This window comes from Penicillium concentricum (assembly GCF_028827145.1).
Source record: "Penicillium concentricum strain IBT 3081 chromosome Unknown utg000001l_segment0_segment0, whole genome shotgun sequence".
Taxonomy (NCBI): domain Eukaryota; kingdom Fungi; phylum Ascomycota; class Eurotiomycetes; order Eurotiales; family Aspergillaceae; genus Penicillium; species Penicillium concentricum.
The window spans coordinates 560,490-577,718 of record NW_026622754.1 but is presented as its reverse complement, the minus strand read 5'-3'; the positions used below and the strand labels follow the sequence as shown (position 1 = coordinate 577,718).

General features: G+C 49.0%; 7 protein-coding genes across 7 annotated transcripts; 3 read left to right on the top strand and 4 right to left on the bottom strand.

The window, feature by feature from the left end:
• Positions 1–1,161: 1,161 nt before the first annotated feature.
• On the top strand, positions 1,162–3,732 carry N7517_000224 (putative homeobox and C2H2 transcription factor; the record flags this gene model as incomplete). Its single annotated transcript, XM_056717954.1, has 1 exon — positions 1,162–3,732. The coding sequence occupies one exon, from the start codon at positions 1,162–1,164 to the stop codon at positions 3,730–3,732; it is 2,571 nt and encodes an 856-aa protein (XP_056582089.1).
• A 308-nt stretch (positions 3,733–4,040) lies between these two features.
• Positions 4,041–4,251, bottom strand: N7517_000223 (uncharacterized protein; the record flags this gene model as incomplete). The annotated part of the gene is given in 2 exon segments (XM_056717953.1): positions 4,041–4,122; positions 4,136–4,251. The coding sequence occupies 2 exon segments, from the start codon at positions 4,249–4,251 to the stop codon at positions 4,041–4,043; spliced, it is 198 nt and encodes a 65-aa protein (XP_056582088.1).
• A 596-nt stretch (positions 4,252–4,847) lies between these two features.
• Positions 4,848–6,759, top strand: N7517_000222 (multicopper oxidase; the record flags this gene model as incomplete). Its single annotated transcript, XM_056717952.1, has 3 exons — positions 4,848–5,091; positions 5,152–5,629; positions 5,703–6,759. 3 exons carry the CDS (start codon positions 4,848–4,850, stop codon positions 6,757–6,759), a joined length of 1,779 nt encoding a protein of 592 aa, XP_056582087.1.
• Positions 6,760–7,147: 388 nt separating this feature from the next.
• Positions 7,148–7,519, bottom strand: N7517_000221 (thioredoxin family protein; the record flags this gene model as incomplete). The annotated part of the gene is made up of 2 exons (XM_056717951.1): positions 7,148–7,445; positions 7,497–7,519. The coding sequence occupies 2 exons, from the start codon at positions 7,517–7,519 to the stop codon at positions 7,148–7,150; spliced, it is 321 nt and encodes a 106-aa protein (XP_056582086.1).
• Positions 7,520–8,080: 561 nt separating this feature from the next.
• Positions 8,081–8,769, top strand: N7517_000220 (RNA recognition motif domain-containing protein; the record flags this gene model as incomplete). Its single annotated transcript, XM_056717950.1, has 4 exons — positions 8,081–8,100; positions 8,154–8,226; positions 8,288–8,394; positions 8,547–8,769. The coding sequence occupies 4 exons, from the start codon at positions 8,081–8,083 to the stop codon at positions 8,767–8,769; spliced, it is 423 nt and encodes a 140-aa protein (XP_056582085.1).
• A 705-nt stretch (positions 8,770–9,474) lies between these two features.
• On the bottom strand, positions 9,475–11,820 carry N7517_000219 (uncharacterized protein; the record flags this gene model as incomplete). The annotated part of the gene is made up of 1 exon (XM_056717949.1): positions 9,475–11,820. One exon carries the CDS (start codon positions 11,818–11,820, stop codon positions 9,475–9,477), a length of 2,346 nt encoding a protein of 781 aa, XP_056582084.1.
• Positions 11,821–12,353: 533 nt separating this feature from the next.
• On the bottom strand, positions 12,354–15,653 carry N7517_000218 (fungal specific transcription factor domain-containing protein; the record flags this gene model as incomplete). Its single annotated transcript, XM_056717948.1, has 3 exons — positions 12,354–13,069; positions 13,130–15,410; positions 15,486–15,653. The coding sequence occupies 3 exons, from the start codon at positions 15,651–15,653 to the stop codon at positions 12,354–12,356; spliced, it is 3,165 nt and encodes a 1,054-aa protein (XP_056582083.1).
• Positions 15,654–17,229: the final 1,576 nt, after the last annotated feature.

The following is a 17,229-nucleotide window of genomic DNA, read 5'->3' as shown; positions in this document are numbered from 1 at the left end:
AAACACTTACATAAACGTCATATTCGTCTTGGATTATGTTCGCTCCCCTTTCTGTTGCATTCCTATTACTTAGACCTAACCGAAAGAGCTCTAAACGGACCTTTAAGTAACTATAGTCACTCTAACCTTAGACTATAATAACAATCTTCTTAAATCCATGCTGCTTAGGCCACCGGTGTTATAGAATACTAGTAAATTTCCCTTTAGAATGCCTCTTCCTCCCTACTCAATACGTTAAATGTAGAGGTGATATGAAAAATTGTGTCGGTTTTGATTTGCATTTCCACCGTTAATATCCTTAATTATTTTAGCCTTACTATATCAGACTAAATTTTGGAAGTAGTACTCCGTAAAGCGTTATATATGCGCGATAGGGTTAAATGGCTACTAAGGCCGGATTAAATCGTAGGCTTTAGTCAGCGGCAAGGAGCGCTAAGGTAAAATCATACCCGTTATTCTCGATTCCGATAGGGGTCATTAATGTACTGGATAAATTCAATCTGATAGTTCAACGGTTTACCCGAACGAATCATTATAGTTCGAGGATTTCCGGAAGTTCCCAGGGCTGAGTTGAAATGTCTCTGTGACCTCGTATTAGAGATAGTGTCTTTTACACATATAAAAAGAAAACGTCCGATATCGCGGAGACAAAGGGGATGAATCACCGGGGCTTGGCAAACCCCCACATATTGTTGGGCTTAACCTAAATAGGCTTAGCGTTGTCATTCGAAGGGCGCGCCGATTTCATTTTCGATGCATTTTTGTTTGGGATCATCCACTTCAAGCCCCCCTCTATTCACTTTGGTGTGGACTTCCTCGAATCAACTTCTTGAAGTTTAAGTTAGGCAGTGGATACTCCATGTGCTTCACCATAATTCCTCGTGACGATGATGCTTATCGTAAAAAAAGCCACACGGGGTTTGCCTTGGAGCGGTCCATGCCGAGTCACCGAGAATCTGTAGAATGGTGCCCACCTTCGATTCGAACGGAGCTCCACCCAATCTGATTATTCACCCATCTTTCTACCCCAGACCAAGGTTGTTTCGGTCAATTTTCATCTGACCGACTCTTCTCCTACTTTCCACCGTGTCCTTTATCATTCCATTATTCTGGTGCTAAGCTGTTCTCTGTGCAGCATTTCCTATTGGAATCGTTCACAGCATGGAGTATTTTGATTTCGAAGGCGCTTCGTCTGCCCATGGCTCTAATCAACTAGACGACGATGTCGCCTCGATTGATATTGAAATCGACGAAGCCGAAGAACAGGCAGCGAATTTGAACTCGCTGATTCATGATCAGACGTTGGAGTTCTCCAATGACCCGGTACCGGAGCAATCCGAAGTGAATGTCGGACAACCCATTGACCCCGTCGACCCCGACGGGGTTTACCCCATGTTCCGGGCCCAGGACCCGTGCGACTTTTGCCGGCGAATGGGACTGGACTGTTTCGTGGCAAAGCGCGGTACATTGAACTATGGTTGTACTTGCTGTATCTCTCTTTATCGTGAATGCAGTTTCACTCATGCCAAAACGCCGGGCAAGTTCCTCCAGACATTGCATAGTGTGTCAGAGAATGCCCACGTTCCTATAGGTAGCCTGACAGGAAAGAAAGCCCTCAAATCAGTTTCATACAACGCATATCCCAATGACCCAGATTCACGCTCTCAAAAAACTGGTGCTCGATTCCCGCGCAAGGCAATCAGCATCCTAAAGGGCTGGCTGAGAGACCACAACGAAAACCCATATCCTACCGAACAAGAGAAAGATGACCTGAAACAAGACACTGGTCTAACTCGGACGCAAATTGCCAATTGGCTCGCCAATGCCAGACGGCGCGGCAAAGTTCGTTCGTCGCCTGGGAGCAGTTCTCCCGTTCCAGGAGCTATGGACATACCCAGGAAGCAATCCGTCAACGTATCCCTCATGACGCCCCTTGAGCGTTGGAAGTACTCTCCCCCCGAAAACGAACCGGCTACAATTAGCGATATTACCCGTGCCCTGGCCAATCCTCCATTCGATCCCACGCGTCTACCCAGGGCCCCATCGAGTCACGTGAGGCCCCGTCGCCCTGGGTCTAGTAACAATGAGTCAAGCCATGCCAGCTCTGAACATAAACTGTGCACCGCCTCTGCCAGTAGTTTGGATTCATCTATTTCCGATCTATCTTTTGCTTCTGCCTTCTCTCATCGATCCTCTCTTTCCTTTGGCTCAATGGATCGCAAAGAACGTCGCCGTCGCCGCAAGACCTCGGTACCTGTCAATACCCTAGCCCATTCCAAGGCCAAATCTGCTCGTCCTTACCAATGTACCTTCTGTACCGACTCCTTCCCTGCTAAGTATGACTGGCAGCGGCACGAGAAGTCTATTCATCTAGTCTTGGACAAGTGGGCATGCTCCCCTCACGGTGGTGCAATTGAACAAAACGGTATACCGCTTTGTGTCTTCTGCTTGGCAGCTAATCCAGACGATGAACACCTAGAAACACATAACTTCATCAGTTGCCAAGAGAAGACAGTGCATGAGAGAACATTTTACCGGAAGGATCACCTCAACCAACACCTCCGCTTGATGCACAATGCCAAATTCCAACCCTGCATGGAGAAATGGCAAAGCAGCAATACAGATATTAAATCCCGCTGTGGATTCTGTGGCTCCATCTTCCAAACATGGAAAGATCGAGTGGACCATTTGGCCAGTCATTTCAAAAATGGAGCCGCCATGGCTCAGTGGCAAGGGGACTGGGGCTTTGACCCGCAGATTCAAGCTCGCGTCGAAAACGCCATTCCCCCATACATGATCGACTACGAATGGCGTTCCCCTGATCCATGGGCCACTGAGCAATCCAAGGGTGATGGTAGCAACCTTAGTCTTCCTGTTCCCACTGATATCAATTGTTACCATCGCCTTTCTCTCGAACTCACTACATACATCCATAACCAAAAGGCACAGGGTATTGTTCCATCAGATCAGATGATACAAGCAGAAGCTCGCCGTGTCATCTATGGATGTGACGATCCTTGGAACCAAACCTGCGCAGATAATATTGTTTGGCTGGGTGTCCTCAAGCGCGACTGTGGATTACAAACTCCTGTACACAACAATAGCATCCAATTTGCTGATTTGGGCATGCAGCCCCCATTCGCCATCAATGGCGGCCTCCGAGCTGCACCCCGGGAGATCAATGTGCTAGCGCGAGCAGTATGCCAAGGCGCTCCAACCCACAGCCCTGCGGTCTCTAGCCCTAGTCTTCGCAGCCACGGCTTCCCTGGCACCGGCTTCTCTTCTGCTGGGCCCAGCCGACCGGGGAGTTTATCAGGCAGTTACGCTGGTAGTGCAGGGATGATGTCTGCTGGTGCAGATCCATCCTACTCTACGGATTGGGGTAGCAGCCTCCCCACCACTGCGTCTGTGCCGGGAGAAGGCACAGCTGACCCTTTGGTACAAATGGGATTTGACCCGGAATTCCTACAACGACTGAATGACAGCTACGGCGAAATCAACCCCGATGATTTGGAAGGCTTGCGTCTAGATGGTGCCGATGGCCCAAAAAACCCCGAACAACAAGGATGGCCAAACAGAGGCTTACTTGGTCAGCCCATGTCCCCTCCTCTTATGGGTGAAGTGCCTGCGTCAGATCCAGTTGCTATTTTCAATTCCAAAGCAGGCCACCCTCCTGCGTCGGATGCCACCCATGATGATACACCGGGGTACTTTGGCAATAGCAACTTCTAATGCTTGCGATGGCCATTTAATTGCCCCATGTAGTATCATGCACGGCAAGGAAAAGTTCAAATTTACGAAATTGTTGGAATATTTCTTGTTTCATAGCATATATATGGAAGTTAATCACGTTTTCAACAATACTACAAATCAATTGGCGTTTTCTACTTATCATTTGAGATCTTTTAGCGCCATCCAGGCAGCTTCCACACCTCACTCTTGGGTGGTTCAATTTGGAATCCGACGCCCCTAGCTGCCTCGTATACCCACCCTTCCTCACCTAATTCTTTTGATTCATCCTGGAAATTGCGTATCTTGATTCAGTTATCAGCACGTGGCGTCCATGATAAGTCGGGGATTGAGGTTTCCGCCGACCCTTCTTCCATGAAACCTGACTTGTGGCTGGTTGACTCACAATCCGATGACGACTGAGACCGACAGCTCTTTGATCAGACCAGTGGTATTGATTGGCACTTGTGTGACATGCAGAGTACCGAACCTCTGGCCCAAGTCAGCTACTCCCATAGCCATGGAAACTTTACACCCAACATGCACCATTCGTCCCGGATACACTATCTCGGCAACGTGCCGAGACTGAAAGGGTTCCCTGTCTCAGACCTGGGCTTAGGGCTTCTAAGCTTACACATAAGCAGGTGCCAACAGCTTCCTCGGAGGTTTATCCCTACAGCACCGCCAAGCTACTTTTCGGGACTACCATCTCCGAAATGGGAATGGGTATCTTGAACTGTGAGTCCTTCATTCGCCCGGACTCATCCTGCTATTCCCAATCAAGTCCCTTGCTTCAAATAAAAGAATCCCGAGCTAATTCAGAACTTCCCTTCTGCCTATTCCCCGAAAGACTGGATTGGTTCCCGACAAAAGTATCGAGAGATTATTCCTTTACCTTGCGCCTATACGAGCTCAGAAGCCAAAGGCTCCCATGAAAATCCTGCATCTAATACAATATACCTGCATGAAAGATGCCTAGGTGAGATTGAGACGGATATGCCCATGCCACGAGTTTCCCTGGGCCCATATAAAGGGCGGGAATCCCGTGAAAAGTATGGGATATCAAGAGCAGGCCATTCAATTTGATATAGACCTCCAGTCTACTGTCATCTTTAGATATGAAGTTCTCTCTAGGAAGCATGTCCCTCTGGCTTCTATGCCTCGTCCAATGGGCAACTGCCGGTACGGTGTTCTTTCCAGTCACCTTGACATGGTCGGAAAGAACCGTCGCAGGAGTGACTAGGCCAGTGATTTCAATGAACGGCCAGTTTCCTGGTCCCCCGCTGCGGATCAACCAGGGTGATAATGTTCAGTTCCTTGTTGACAACCGGTGCCCGTTCAATACAACTATACACTTTCATGGTAAGCTCTTGGATAGCTTTATATTATTTGGCATCCACATACTTACTTGATATCTTCTAGGAATTGAACAACTGGGAACTCCTTGGTCTGACGGGGTTCCCGGCGTCTCGCAGAGATCCATCAGACCAAACACCTCATTCCTGTATAGATGGACAGCAACCGAGTACGGGGCCTACTGGTATCATGCGCATCACCGTGGCTCTCTCGAAGATGGACTTTATGGACCAATCTATATCACCCCCGCCCCAACAGTGGAAAAGCCTTTCAGTCTTATAACAACTGACCCCGCTCAGTTGGCGGCTATGATTCTTGCAGAAAGCGTGACTTGTCCCGTATTGCTTTCGGAGTGGCGCGTTCTTACGTCGGAGGAGATCTGGGCTGCCGAAATGGCCTCTGGCACAGACGCATTCTGTGCTAATGCTTTGCTCATTAACGGCAAAGGGTCCATCACCTGTCTGCCACGTGCCGAGATTGATGCCCTGACAACACCCGTCCAGAAAACGAGCCTCGGTGACGATTTGAGATTAACAGATATGGCGTGAGTAGATTGATCCGTTACGGTCCCATGGCTATCTTGATAACCCCGATCAATAAGCTAAATTCATCACTAGATGCTTCCCTCCCAACATCACTGAAACAGTATTCAATTTCCCACACAACTACGCTGCCATCCCCCCAACCATGTTCGAAGGCTGCATACCATCCCAAGGTCCCCAAGAGGTCTTCACAGTCAACGCAGCCCATAAGTATGTAAGCTGGGACCTCACCAGCACAGCTGGCCTGCTAGAGCTCACCTTCTCAATCGACGAGCACGACATGTGGGTATACGCCATAGACGGACGATACATTCAACCCCAAAGAGTCAACGCAGTCACCATCCCAAATTCAAACCGCTATTCAGTTCTGATCCCCCTCACCCAGCCAGCGGGAGACTACGCCATACGCATGGTCAGCGCCAGCATAAACCAGATCCTCAACACCACAGCAATCATGCGATATCACGGCGCGCCCGGACTAACACGCCCATCCAACCCATGGATCACAATCAACAACCAACCCGCCACGGCAAACACCGTCTTCCTAGACGAGACCCAGGTCGTCCCATTCCCGGCGCTGGTCCCTTCAAACAACATAGCACAAACCTTCTTCCTGAATATCGACCAAGTCGGCACCGCCTTCCGCTGGAGACTCGGTAATACCAGCTACGGTCTCGAGCTCGAGGAAGCACAGCCCTTGCTCTTCAACCAGAACTCTATTCCTCAAGACCTGATCATCAGAACGAGGAATAATACCTGGATCGACTTGGTTCTCCAAACAGATACCATCTTGCAGCCCCCACATCCGATCCACAAGCACTCGAATAAGCATTTCATCATCGGTCAGGGGAATGGTACTTTCACTTGGAATTCAGTCGCGGAAGCTGTACAGGCTATTCCTGGTAACTTCAATCTGCAGACGCCGCAGTATCGTGATACCTTCCATACGTTGCCGGCTGTCACAGGTCCGACTTGGACGGTTATCAGATATCATGTTGTTAACCCCGGTGCGTTCTTGATGCACTGTCATATTCAAGTTCATCAGAGTGGAGGGATGGTTTTGGCGATGTTGGATGGGGTTGATGTTTGGCCAACTGTCCCGCCGGCTTATCTGCTTGATTCTGGGTTTTAGTGAAGTATATATGAGATATGAAAGGGGTATAATGGGGAATAATGGAGGGGGAGGGAGTATATAGATTGGACTTCTAGTGCTATTATTTGGTGTGATGTTTGCTCTGGTATTTTCTTGTACGTTACACAATGTGTTGCGTGGGTGCACACAAGAGAATACCCAATCTTTCCGCAATTCTGTATGAATGCCCTACAAAAATGAAATCGTAGTTGAGAATATGATTCCTTTTGAGCATCTTTGATAAGAGTATTAAAACAGCATCAAATAAGACGCTGTCGGATCACTGACACCCCGGTATTATTAAATGACCAGCATATCAGATGGCTGGACACATGTTCCACGAGCGCAAGAACCTCGGTGGATAAGAAAAGAAGTTAACCATCCCTTCTCAAAGCAGATGAGTTTTGATCCCCTGCTCAATGGCAGGCAAGTGAGCCCCCACAACCTCAGTGATCTTTTCTCCGCCCTTGAAAAACATGAATGTAGGCTTTGTCCGCACACCTAGCTCCAGTGCGACCTCCTCGACCTTGTCGATGTCCACCTTGTAGAATTTGACCTGGGTGTAGGTGTTGCTCAAATCTTCATATTGGGGTGCGATGATTTTGCAGGCTGGGCACCATTCGGCGTAGCAGTCGAGGATGATGGCATCTTGTGTGCCAAGAACCTTCTCTAGGAAGTCGGCTTTGCTGTAATGGGTGTTAGTATGTACTTATACAAGGGAGAGAAGGGGATTTTACCTTGTAATTTCGTTGATAGGCATATTGTAAGTGTGTTGGATGGATATGTGGAAAAGTGAGAAGAGAAGAAGTTTATATAGAAGGTGGGTGGGGTGATGTAAAGTGACAATGACCTCATTACGAGAACAACCCTAAGTGTTCCTCTAAATTTAGTTGATGTTTCACCATCATACTATTATACCTGTTTCTGTTTTTAAGCTTACCTTTTTTATATTGTTTAATGGTGCCATTATATTCCCAATATATATATAGGTAAAAATTTTAACGCCACTGTCATCGACAGCGTGGGGATATGGGTCCACTACATCATCACTATCTACACAGGTAAACATATTACCCAAACAAGTATCTAAAGTCATAACTACATCTTATCCAAATACTTATATATCAAATAGACAAATCACATTCAATATCTAAACCCAGATAAAAAAATAAAATAAAATTGAGCCTGAAAAACCAGGAATCTGTGGGGTGATGTTGTTCCGTCCCGGGTTGTATTTAAGATCAGGCTCGGCTGTGCCCCTCTTCACACTTAACACCCTTTCCCCCTCTCTCTCTTGATATCTCTCCCCATTTCCATCAAAATGTCGAAGCTTTTCATTGGGTATGAGCGATCTTATTGATTCTTCCATGCGCCTACTAATCTTCATTTTCTAGCGGTCTTTCCTGGAACACAGACGACAACAGTCTGCGCCAGCGCTTCGAGGAATTCGGTGTTGTTGAGGATGCTGTGAGTCGCTTTCAACTTCCACTGATTCCCATTGCACCTGCTAAGACCTATTCTTCTCTAGACCGTCGTCAAGGACCGTGATACTGGCCGCAGCCGTGGTTTCGGTTTCGTCCGTTTCTCCAACGATGATGAGGCTACTGCCGCTATGAACGCCATGAACAACCAGGAGTAAGCAAACTAATCTTCCAATATTTCCTCTTTTAAGCGACAAGGTCGATGCTAGAATGAGTGGCGCATGCACGTCGTCTGTTCTAGCGCCGATGTGAACGTGTCTTCCCCCCTAGCAGAACATATGCTGATAATCACCTTTTTTTTTTCAGGTTCGACGGTCGCCAGATCCGTGTTGACAAGGCTACTGAGCGCGCTGCCGGTGGTGGTGGTCGCGGCGGCTTCGGCGGCGGTGGTTACCGTGGCGGTGGCCAGGGTGGCTACGGTGGCGGCCAAGGCGGCTACGGTGGTGGCCAGGGCGGCTACGGTGGCCAGCAGGGTGGTCAGGGTTACGGTGGCCAAGGTGGCTACGGTGGCCAGCAGGGCGGTTACTAGATGTTCCTGTCACGAAGCTTACGAAGGTCTGGACGTGATTAGCACTTTTTTTCCGAAGGTTGTGACTTATGCTGGGTTGAGGGATAAATTCGAGGAGATCTCACTGATCACTTGAACCTGCCCAATACAAAATCGAACTCGTTCAACTAACCTTACCTTTAATCGATAATAAATAATATCGAGCCTTCAGTTTCTGTTCTTGGTTCCTGATCTACCTACATTGTGCGGGTAGATGATTTGGGTTGCCCCGCATTGTATTGGGCAATTCAGGGCTAGATGTAGGGGGTTAAATGTAGGCTTTAATGTTTCGTATGTTATATATTGCTATATATATCAGTGCATAATCCAACAGATCTGATATCCAATGTTCAATATCTAATCTATTGGAGAGAGACGATCACTAAGCGAGCGGACCTCTAGGACCTGGGGGGCAAAGTGGAGAGATATCAAACTTTACGGGCTTGGCATTGTTTCATCTCTCGGTACATCCATGAATAGTACTGATTTTCTGGATTCATGTTGAAAGAGCAGAGGCTCGCTAATATAAACAGGATCATAAAAACTAACCAAGGGCTATGGCTAAATCAGCAAAAGGCGCCAAAATGAAAAGGAACATTGTAAAAATCATAAAATCCCAAACATTTCGCCTGATATCGTTCCAGTCGTGGTCGTGAGGTTGGGAAAGTGGTGTTTACTTTCCCAGGGTCAATCTGTTTGTTCGTCTTCTTCGTATTGTTCTTCTGTTTCGCTTTGAGTATCAGACTGTGCAGTCTCTGTAGCTACATCCAACAGGACAGGAGAGTCGATGGAGTCTGCGGGGGAAGGATATGACTCTGAAGACACAGCAGAAGAGTCCACGGTGTCATCCAAAGGCAGTTCTGCTTCATTCTCAAGCTGGGGTCGCTCATTGCCTTCAGACATGGCTGATAGAAAAGGAGATTCATCAGAGTCAGTTGAGGAAGCGGAGGGCTCCGAAGACACAGCAGGGGGGTCCACAGGGTCATCCAAGGGTTTGTGCGCGTCGTCCTCAGGTTGAGGTTGTGCAGTCTGTATATGCTCCGCGGGCTCCAACGGCACAATGGGAGATTCAATAGGGACAGCAGACAAAGAAAAAGAATCTGCTGCCTCATCGAGTTGTACCTGAGAATTCTCCGGCAGCTGACGTGGTGATATATGCTCCGTAGACTCTACAGAGTGCGTAGACTGATCATGAGAGTCAGGTGAGCCGATTGCCAGAGAAGCAGGCTCTGCTGTCCCAGACATTGGAATCACCTCTCTCTCACTCGCAGCCACAAACTCAGGGGAGACAGAGTCAACTGAGCCCACGGCGCTCGCGCTGACCGAGCTCGCAAAAGAGATCGAAGGAGACACAGATGGGGCCATGCTCAAACTCGGCATAGCCGACGAGGGCAGGATATCATCTGGCAAGGTCTGCGAAAAAGAACCAAGGTGGGAGTAAACGGGGACTTGCTGCTGGCGGGAACTGATAGCAAGGAACGCCACAAGAACACTGAGAAGAAGCAGAGCAATGTTGCGCTTATCGGCGGCTAGGACACGAATATAATTGACGAAGAGAGTCGAAAGAGCAACCTCGTGTTCCTTCTTCTCCCGTCCAAACTCAGACGCATGGTCAAGCCGAGCTCCAGCTTCAGGGAAGACCTGTCCGAACGTGATATCATCAGACTGGAAAGACCCCACATCACTGAGCATACGAGCATGGCTCTGCCTAGGCGACTGCAGAATCTCCGGTGATGCCTGATGCCCACTATCAACCAGCGGCGACATCTGCATCTGCATCTGCATCTGCATTTGTGGCATCTGACTCTGAGCCTGCTCCACAACGGCCATCTGCTCCTCTGCAAGCCTCTTCTCCAGACCACGGCGCACATCAGAAGGCAACCAAAGCCCGACCTCGACATCAACCTTCTCCATATCGCGCCATGCCGCAGCCCACGCCCCAGCGCGCATCAACCCGTTCGCAGCAAACACCCGAATTTCCCATTTGCGATTGCTATCGCCGTGTCGCACATGGGTCCCACAATCAGGGCACTCATCACCCTGCTCGCCGTCCGTCTCGCTCTCTCCGATATCGGAGAAATCACCCTCAGAGCCAGAGCCAGAGCTATGGTCCTCCCGACCCACGAAGTGACCGTTCTGCAGGCGTGGTCGTTGCAGCTCCAGACTCTCCAACAGCCGCTCCTCTAGAATGTCATATAGATCCTCCGGGTGCGAGATCAAAACGCCGCGATCACGTAGCACACCCGATCCAACCCGGTCTTGGAGCCGCCGCCATCGCTTCCAATATTCCGCCGGTAGCTCGTCTTCCAGGATATCCTGGTTTCTGGGGTCCGATGCTCCAGGCACCGGGATGGACGGCGGGAGGAGGGTGCAGTGCAGCAGCACGAGCGGAGCCTCCTTCCTCGGTTTGGGGTGTTTTGATGCATTGGGCGAGTGATAGGGTGATCGTTTCAGTGGTGAGGGGCCAGGTGACCGCGAGCGGAGGCCTGGTCGTCGGCGCGGGGGCGTTAGATAGTCGTCGTCGTCGGCTTCGTCTTCTGTGTGCATCTGCATAGCCCTGACAGAACTCGGTTTTCGAAATGCGGCTTCACGCTGGCGAATGGTACGGATATTAGCGGGGATGTCGTTGAAGTCGCCGAAGCTAGCTTCGGACTCTTCTACTCTGTAGCCGGTTATCTTTTCGTGGATGTCCATGTCTGGCATTTGTTTCATCCTGTCAACTGGGTGAATGAGAACGGAGGCTGGGGTTGAGGATAGTGATGAGCGACTCGATGCTCTGGACTTCAGTTGGTCTAGTTCATCGTCCATTTCACGACCGAAGACGTCGCTTGTTGAATGGCGGGTGGAGGAGGAGGACGAGTTGTATTCATATTCTTGGGTGGAGGACATCTGGGCATTATCGGCAGAGTAGGGCTCGTTGCTGGACTCGAGGGATGATACAAGAAAGCCTTTGCCTGGAGGGGCAAATGGTTGCGGGCTTAGGATCTCTGTGCAATCGACGTCTTGTTGACTGTCGTCATTTAACCGCGCCATGGGTTCTCATGCGGTGGCTGGCGGGAGACTGCGTTCTGAGTCGGTCTGTGCAAGAACAAAGATATAGAGACTTGGTAAAACCAGATTCCACCACCTCCCTTTGTGTCAACGTGGAATTCAAGACAACTCAACGTGTGTTGACAAGTCTCTCACCGCCCCCGTCGTGCCGGGCAACCGACTGACATTGTCGATCATCAAGCCACCAGTACTCGACTACGTAGATTTTGAACATGAAACTTATCCTGGGTTCATACTTTTGGGAATCTTGGAATCAATGCAAGGAAAGTCTGACTTTGAGTCTATGATGACCAGGTCATCCTATAGATATTTTAAACATGCCGCTAGTTTGAACATACATAACCCAAAACGCGGGTGATCTAGTGCAAGCCAAGGATATCATCCAACCTGACGCCAGAAAAGCATACCTCGGTCCGCAATATATAAACAAAAGCAGAAGCCAGTCGCTGGAACACAGGCAAATGCAAACCGCCCAAAAGGTATAAATATGTACGATAAGAAGAATGGAACAAACATTATGGAGGCCGTGACACATCGTCAGGGCTCATAAGCGGATAATTTTGATGGTCGCCGAAGAAACTCAGAACATCTTGAGGGAGGTATTCCAGCCACGGAAGGATCTCGCCGTTGGCGAACGGGAAAGAGTCCTGATGGTGGATAGTGTTCATATCGACCTCGTGACTCCCGATCATCATCCCGTTGGCATCATCAATGGTCGGCTGGAGATCGACACCTGGGTCGCGGGACCCCATTTGGTTTCTAGCTTGGTGCTCGTTTGTCGTTTGAGGTATCGAGTAACTATAGGCGGAGGGCTGGGTACCCATATGTGAAGTTGGTAGCCCGGAGGATAGCATCCCGGGGAAAGTAGATTGTGATGTCTCTACGGGACGTGTTGTCCGCGTATTTGATTCGGGATATGCTGGATTCATGCCCATGTAATAAGAAGGGTCACTGCTAATTTGTCTGGATTGAATATTGGAGTATTTAGCATTTGCTGTCGTAAGCGAGGGCGTCATTTCTTCGTGAGCCCTGGCTGGTGCGATAGATTGTGGATATGAAGAGCTTGGCCCTTCGCCGGCATTTGTTGGTAGAAATGGGTAGCTGTGACTGTACTGCGACGAGTATGTTGGTCGATTGGACGGAGACTCGGCCTCAGTCGTGGACATCTGATAAAGCAGACTTAAGTTGGGCTGTGAAGAATTTGTTGCTCCAGTGAGCGCCCATCCGATAGCTGTCGAGGCATAAGCTGTTAGTGGTATGTTTATTATGGATATTGATGGACACAACAAACCTTGACTCGGATCAATGTGGGGTGACCGTTTCCCGTCAGATGAGATATCTGCGACCCCGGCTGGTCTTTCCATATCAAAGACAGAGTCCACCGGCGCTTTGCCCGCCCGCCAAGCTCCTGTCCCAAGAGGCTGTCCTGGGGTGATACCTGCAGTGTTTTCCATATCCTCCACAGCGTAAAGGAGAGGATCGACAATCCCCTTGGCCTTCTGATCCAGCACTGTCAAAATATATCCAGTGCCTTCCCAGTACGCATTGAGTGCTTTCAAAGCCTTGTAACACCGCTGGTAATTCTCTCTGGCGGCAGAAGCAAGCAGGATATGCTTCGCCGTAGACTTCCGTTCTGTCCCATTTGAGGACTCCATAGTGGGCATCACAAACCCACTGGATTGATTCGCCAACAATGGCTGGGGTGGGGTTGACCCTGCCCCCGAAGATGGAGACGCATAGTACGCACTCTCCATGAGGAATGCGCACGCCGCAATGTACATCGGCTGACTCGTGAAAGGGTTACCAATGAAGCTTTTCCCGTCGACAAGCTCCGAGAAGGATAGGATATCGGCAATAGTCTTGGCAGATGACATCGACAGCTCACGACTATTCGGATAGAGATGTTGTATTGATCCACCAAACGAGTTCAGCAGCGTCGGTTGGTGAAGGAGAACGATGAGAGTATGAAACCAAAAATGAAGAAGAATGAAATTGGTTCCCTCCTTGGCTTTGACATAAGCTTGAAAATTAGCTGCGTTGAAATAAAGTCTTGGGGACAAGCGTTGATAGATGCCAGTTAAGTCGCTTTCCATCCCAGCCAACATCTTCAACGTGTCCGGCGTGACGAGCTTGACATCTTGGATGCCATTGATCAAGTCGGTCACCCGGCCGTACAGATGAATTATCCGAATAAGCGGTGGGAAAGGCGCGGGCCACCCATTTGGTAGCTGAGATTCAGACTGAAGAGGGAAACAGAGTTCAATATCCTCATCGCGCAGTGTCACTGGCCTCCCGGTGCCCGAAGAAATGACTCGGTCTAGGAAAAAGATGCTCCAGAATGAGTCTACCCGTTCGCGCTCCCGGGCACGTTCCTCAATCAAAGGCTGTGGATTAGCCTTGGGTGTCAGATGCACATCAAGATCATCATACTGTTCCTCTCTTAATTTCCCAGCCTGGCCTGTCATCACTTCACTTGGTGTGACGCCAGTCCTGCCGTAATTATGTTTGAGGCCTTGGAACTTCTGCAGTCCAAGGTCCTGCGCCATGCGAATTGATATTCCAAGGTACATCCAGAGTCCACTGTCATGATTTGATCCGAACTGTTCATATGCGAGCAACAAGCAGGCTTGGACGGCAGAGAGAGTTGGGCATGGCAATGAATCCACGAGAGCGCTCATTGCGCGATGACCAAAGGGCAAACCTCGATCCCACTTTTTATCGTCAAGTAGGGGCTGCGAGCGATCGATAGGAGGAGCCTGTGGAGGACCAAGTGATGGATGTATTGAGAATCTCGCAGCTAATGAACACACTGCGTCTACCAACATGGTGTCAACCTTTTTCTCTTTAAGGTCCTGAAGAAATCTCTCTCGTTGTAGAAAGGGAAAGCTGCAGCCCAGGTGGGCAAAGAAGAGTTCGCACAAATGTGATACAAGATTCGAAACGGGAAGCGTATCATCTCGGTCATAAAATGGGATATTTGCATCGCGACTGTCTCGGTTATCCGGGGCAGTAGCAAGGGGTCTTGTGGGAATTTCGGACGGTTTAGGGCTCCGAATAGGAGAGGGGGAGTCTGAGGACATGGATGGGTTACTCCTGCGAGAACCTCGAACCTGCACAACCATTTGTTTAAACCCCGGTACAATCGCGGTGGGGCCAAAGTATCGAAAATACGGGACATGCGTGCGACTCGCTGAGCTCACAGAGGTACGACCACTCGCTGGACTGTCCCCAACAGCTTGTGTATCCAATTCCTTCCCGAATGAAGAAGTATCCCCAAAAGAAGAGATATCCTGTGATCCAGGCGCTTTCGTCTTGGTGGATTTATCCGCGGGGGGCTTGGGTATCGTTATTGGCACTGGTTCGGGGGAGCTGCTTTCGACTGCCCGGGAAGCGCGCTGGTTCGATTCATTCGGAACGGAAAGGCGCGGCGGCGCTCGCGATGCGGAGTCAGACTGCGTTCGCAGGTGTGCGGTCGATTCGGTGTATCCAAGGCAGACATGCTTATAGTCGGAGCAAGTCTTACACACTTCCCGCATATACTCCGTCAGCAACATATCCGCGATCGAGACACTCTGTGCATCCTACCTGGTTGTTCACCAGAACATCGAATCTTGCGCCGGCGACATGTTAAACAACTATATCATAACGAAAGTGACGTCAGCGTCTTGACCGACAAATTGGTCCTCGGTATGGTCCACATACGCGGCATTAACGCGGCGACGCTTGGTTTGCGGCTGCCCATCGGTTGCGACAAAGCGGATTTGTCTAGGAACAGAAGGATTGCCGCCATTCTTCTTCGGAGAAGGGGGGCTCATGGCGAGCCAATAATTATCCGTGACCTCGACCCATTGGGTACCTGCACACTCTCAGCTTCAGTCGGCGGGTTCTCGGCGCGGAGCTTGGATTTATAAGGTTCGAGGATTGAAATGAAGGAAAATTGCGTAGCGGAAACTTCATAGAAATAAAGCCAATATTCAAGGCCAGGGGATCACAAAGTGTGAAGTGGTTTCAAGGGAGAAAAAGTTGGGGAAGAGGGGAGTCGATAAGCCCTCGTGATTGCCCTCGCTTGTACTACGCCACTCCAGCACATTTTACATTTCCGAACCCTTTTGGAAATCTCACGATGTAATTTTGTAAGGTAATGTTCTGATCGAAAACATCTCAGTTTTCCCCCTTGACCGCTACGCCGAAAACAGAGCCACACCATTCCCTTTCGGGAGGGACAATCGGTCATGGGATGTCTGGGGCGATCCTGCCAAGATTATGTTTTATATATCATATATTGTTGCTTTGTAGAAATACATATATGTACTTACATGTATGGAGTACCGAGTACATATTATAGAATAAAGATGTAAATAAAAGGTAAATTTAAAATCATTTTGAATAGGAAATATTGAAATTCGCATCAACTCCGAGTATCTAGAGTCCAGACTTCGGGATATATGGAGCTTTTATGGGGAGAGTGGGTTTGGCCGTATGTATTTCACTCTCCCCACGTTTTCAGTATCTATATCAAATTAGGAATTTCCATCTTTTTCTTCAACATGTATATATCCCGGGCATCCAAAATGATATCCTTCAGTTGCAATGTGCTACCTGGATATATTTAAGCTTATCATGAGCTCGGGCTTGGGGATTTCCCATTTTGGGAAAATTCCTCCCGAAAGATTCACAGTATTTAAAGGGTCCACATCGGCGGTTTCCCATGTCAGGTGAACGGTGCTTTTAACCGGCCATTTAGTGTATTTTCCACTCATTTGTACGCGTTTTTATCGTCCTTGACTCTTGAGTGTCATTTCCGAAGTCTAATAGAATCCTTAATGCATACCACGTCAAAAGAAATATGAAGTACGGAATACAGAGTATACAATTCTTTCTATATGGTCTTTGTTCATATCCCGAGAGAACCTTTGGATTTATATTCCCGCTGGTAGTGCTTTAAAGTTATAGAGGTTTATACTACAAGTTCACCCTAACCGGGGCCCACTAGACAAAGGTTTTGTTATTTTATTGCATATGGGTTGATTGAGAAGCATTATGACGTGTCTCGCTTTGAGTTCCTCGGGGCTATCCCCGGAGTCGGCCCGAGAGTCGGTAGAGGACATATATCCACGCATTATCTACGACATAGGGCGGTATATAGTGTGTGGCAATACGCATTTATACCAGATTGATCCGTGGCACTAATCCCGCAACCAAACCTTGCATTCCAAGGTTGAATTAGAGATAGCAAATGCGATAAGAATTTCTTCAAATCAAAGAACTTCCTCCACTGCCCCCATGTGTCTACTTAAATCTGCCTACCGAAGTACTCGGAGGCTCTCATTGTTGTCAGTATTTCACTGACCTCCCTTTCCAGCATGACGGAGGTGACATTCTCGTCACCAC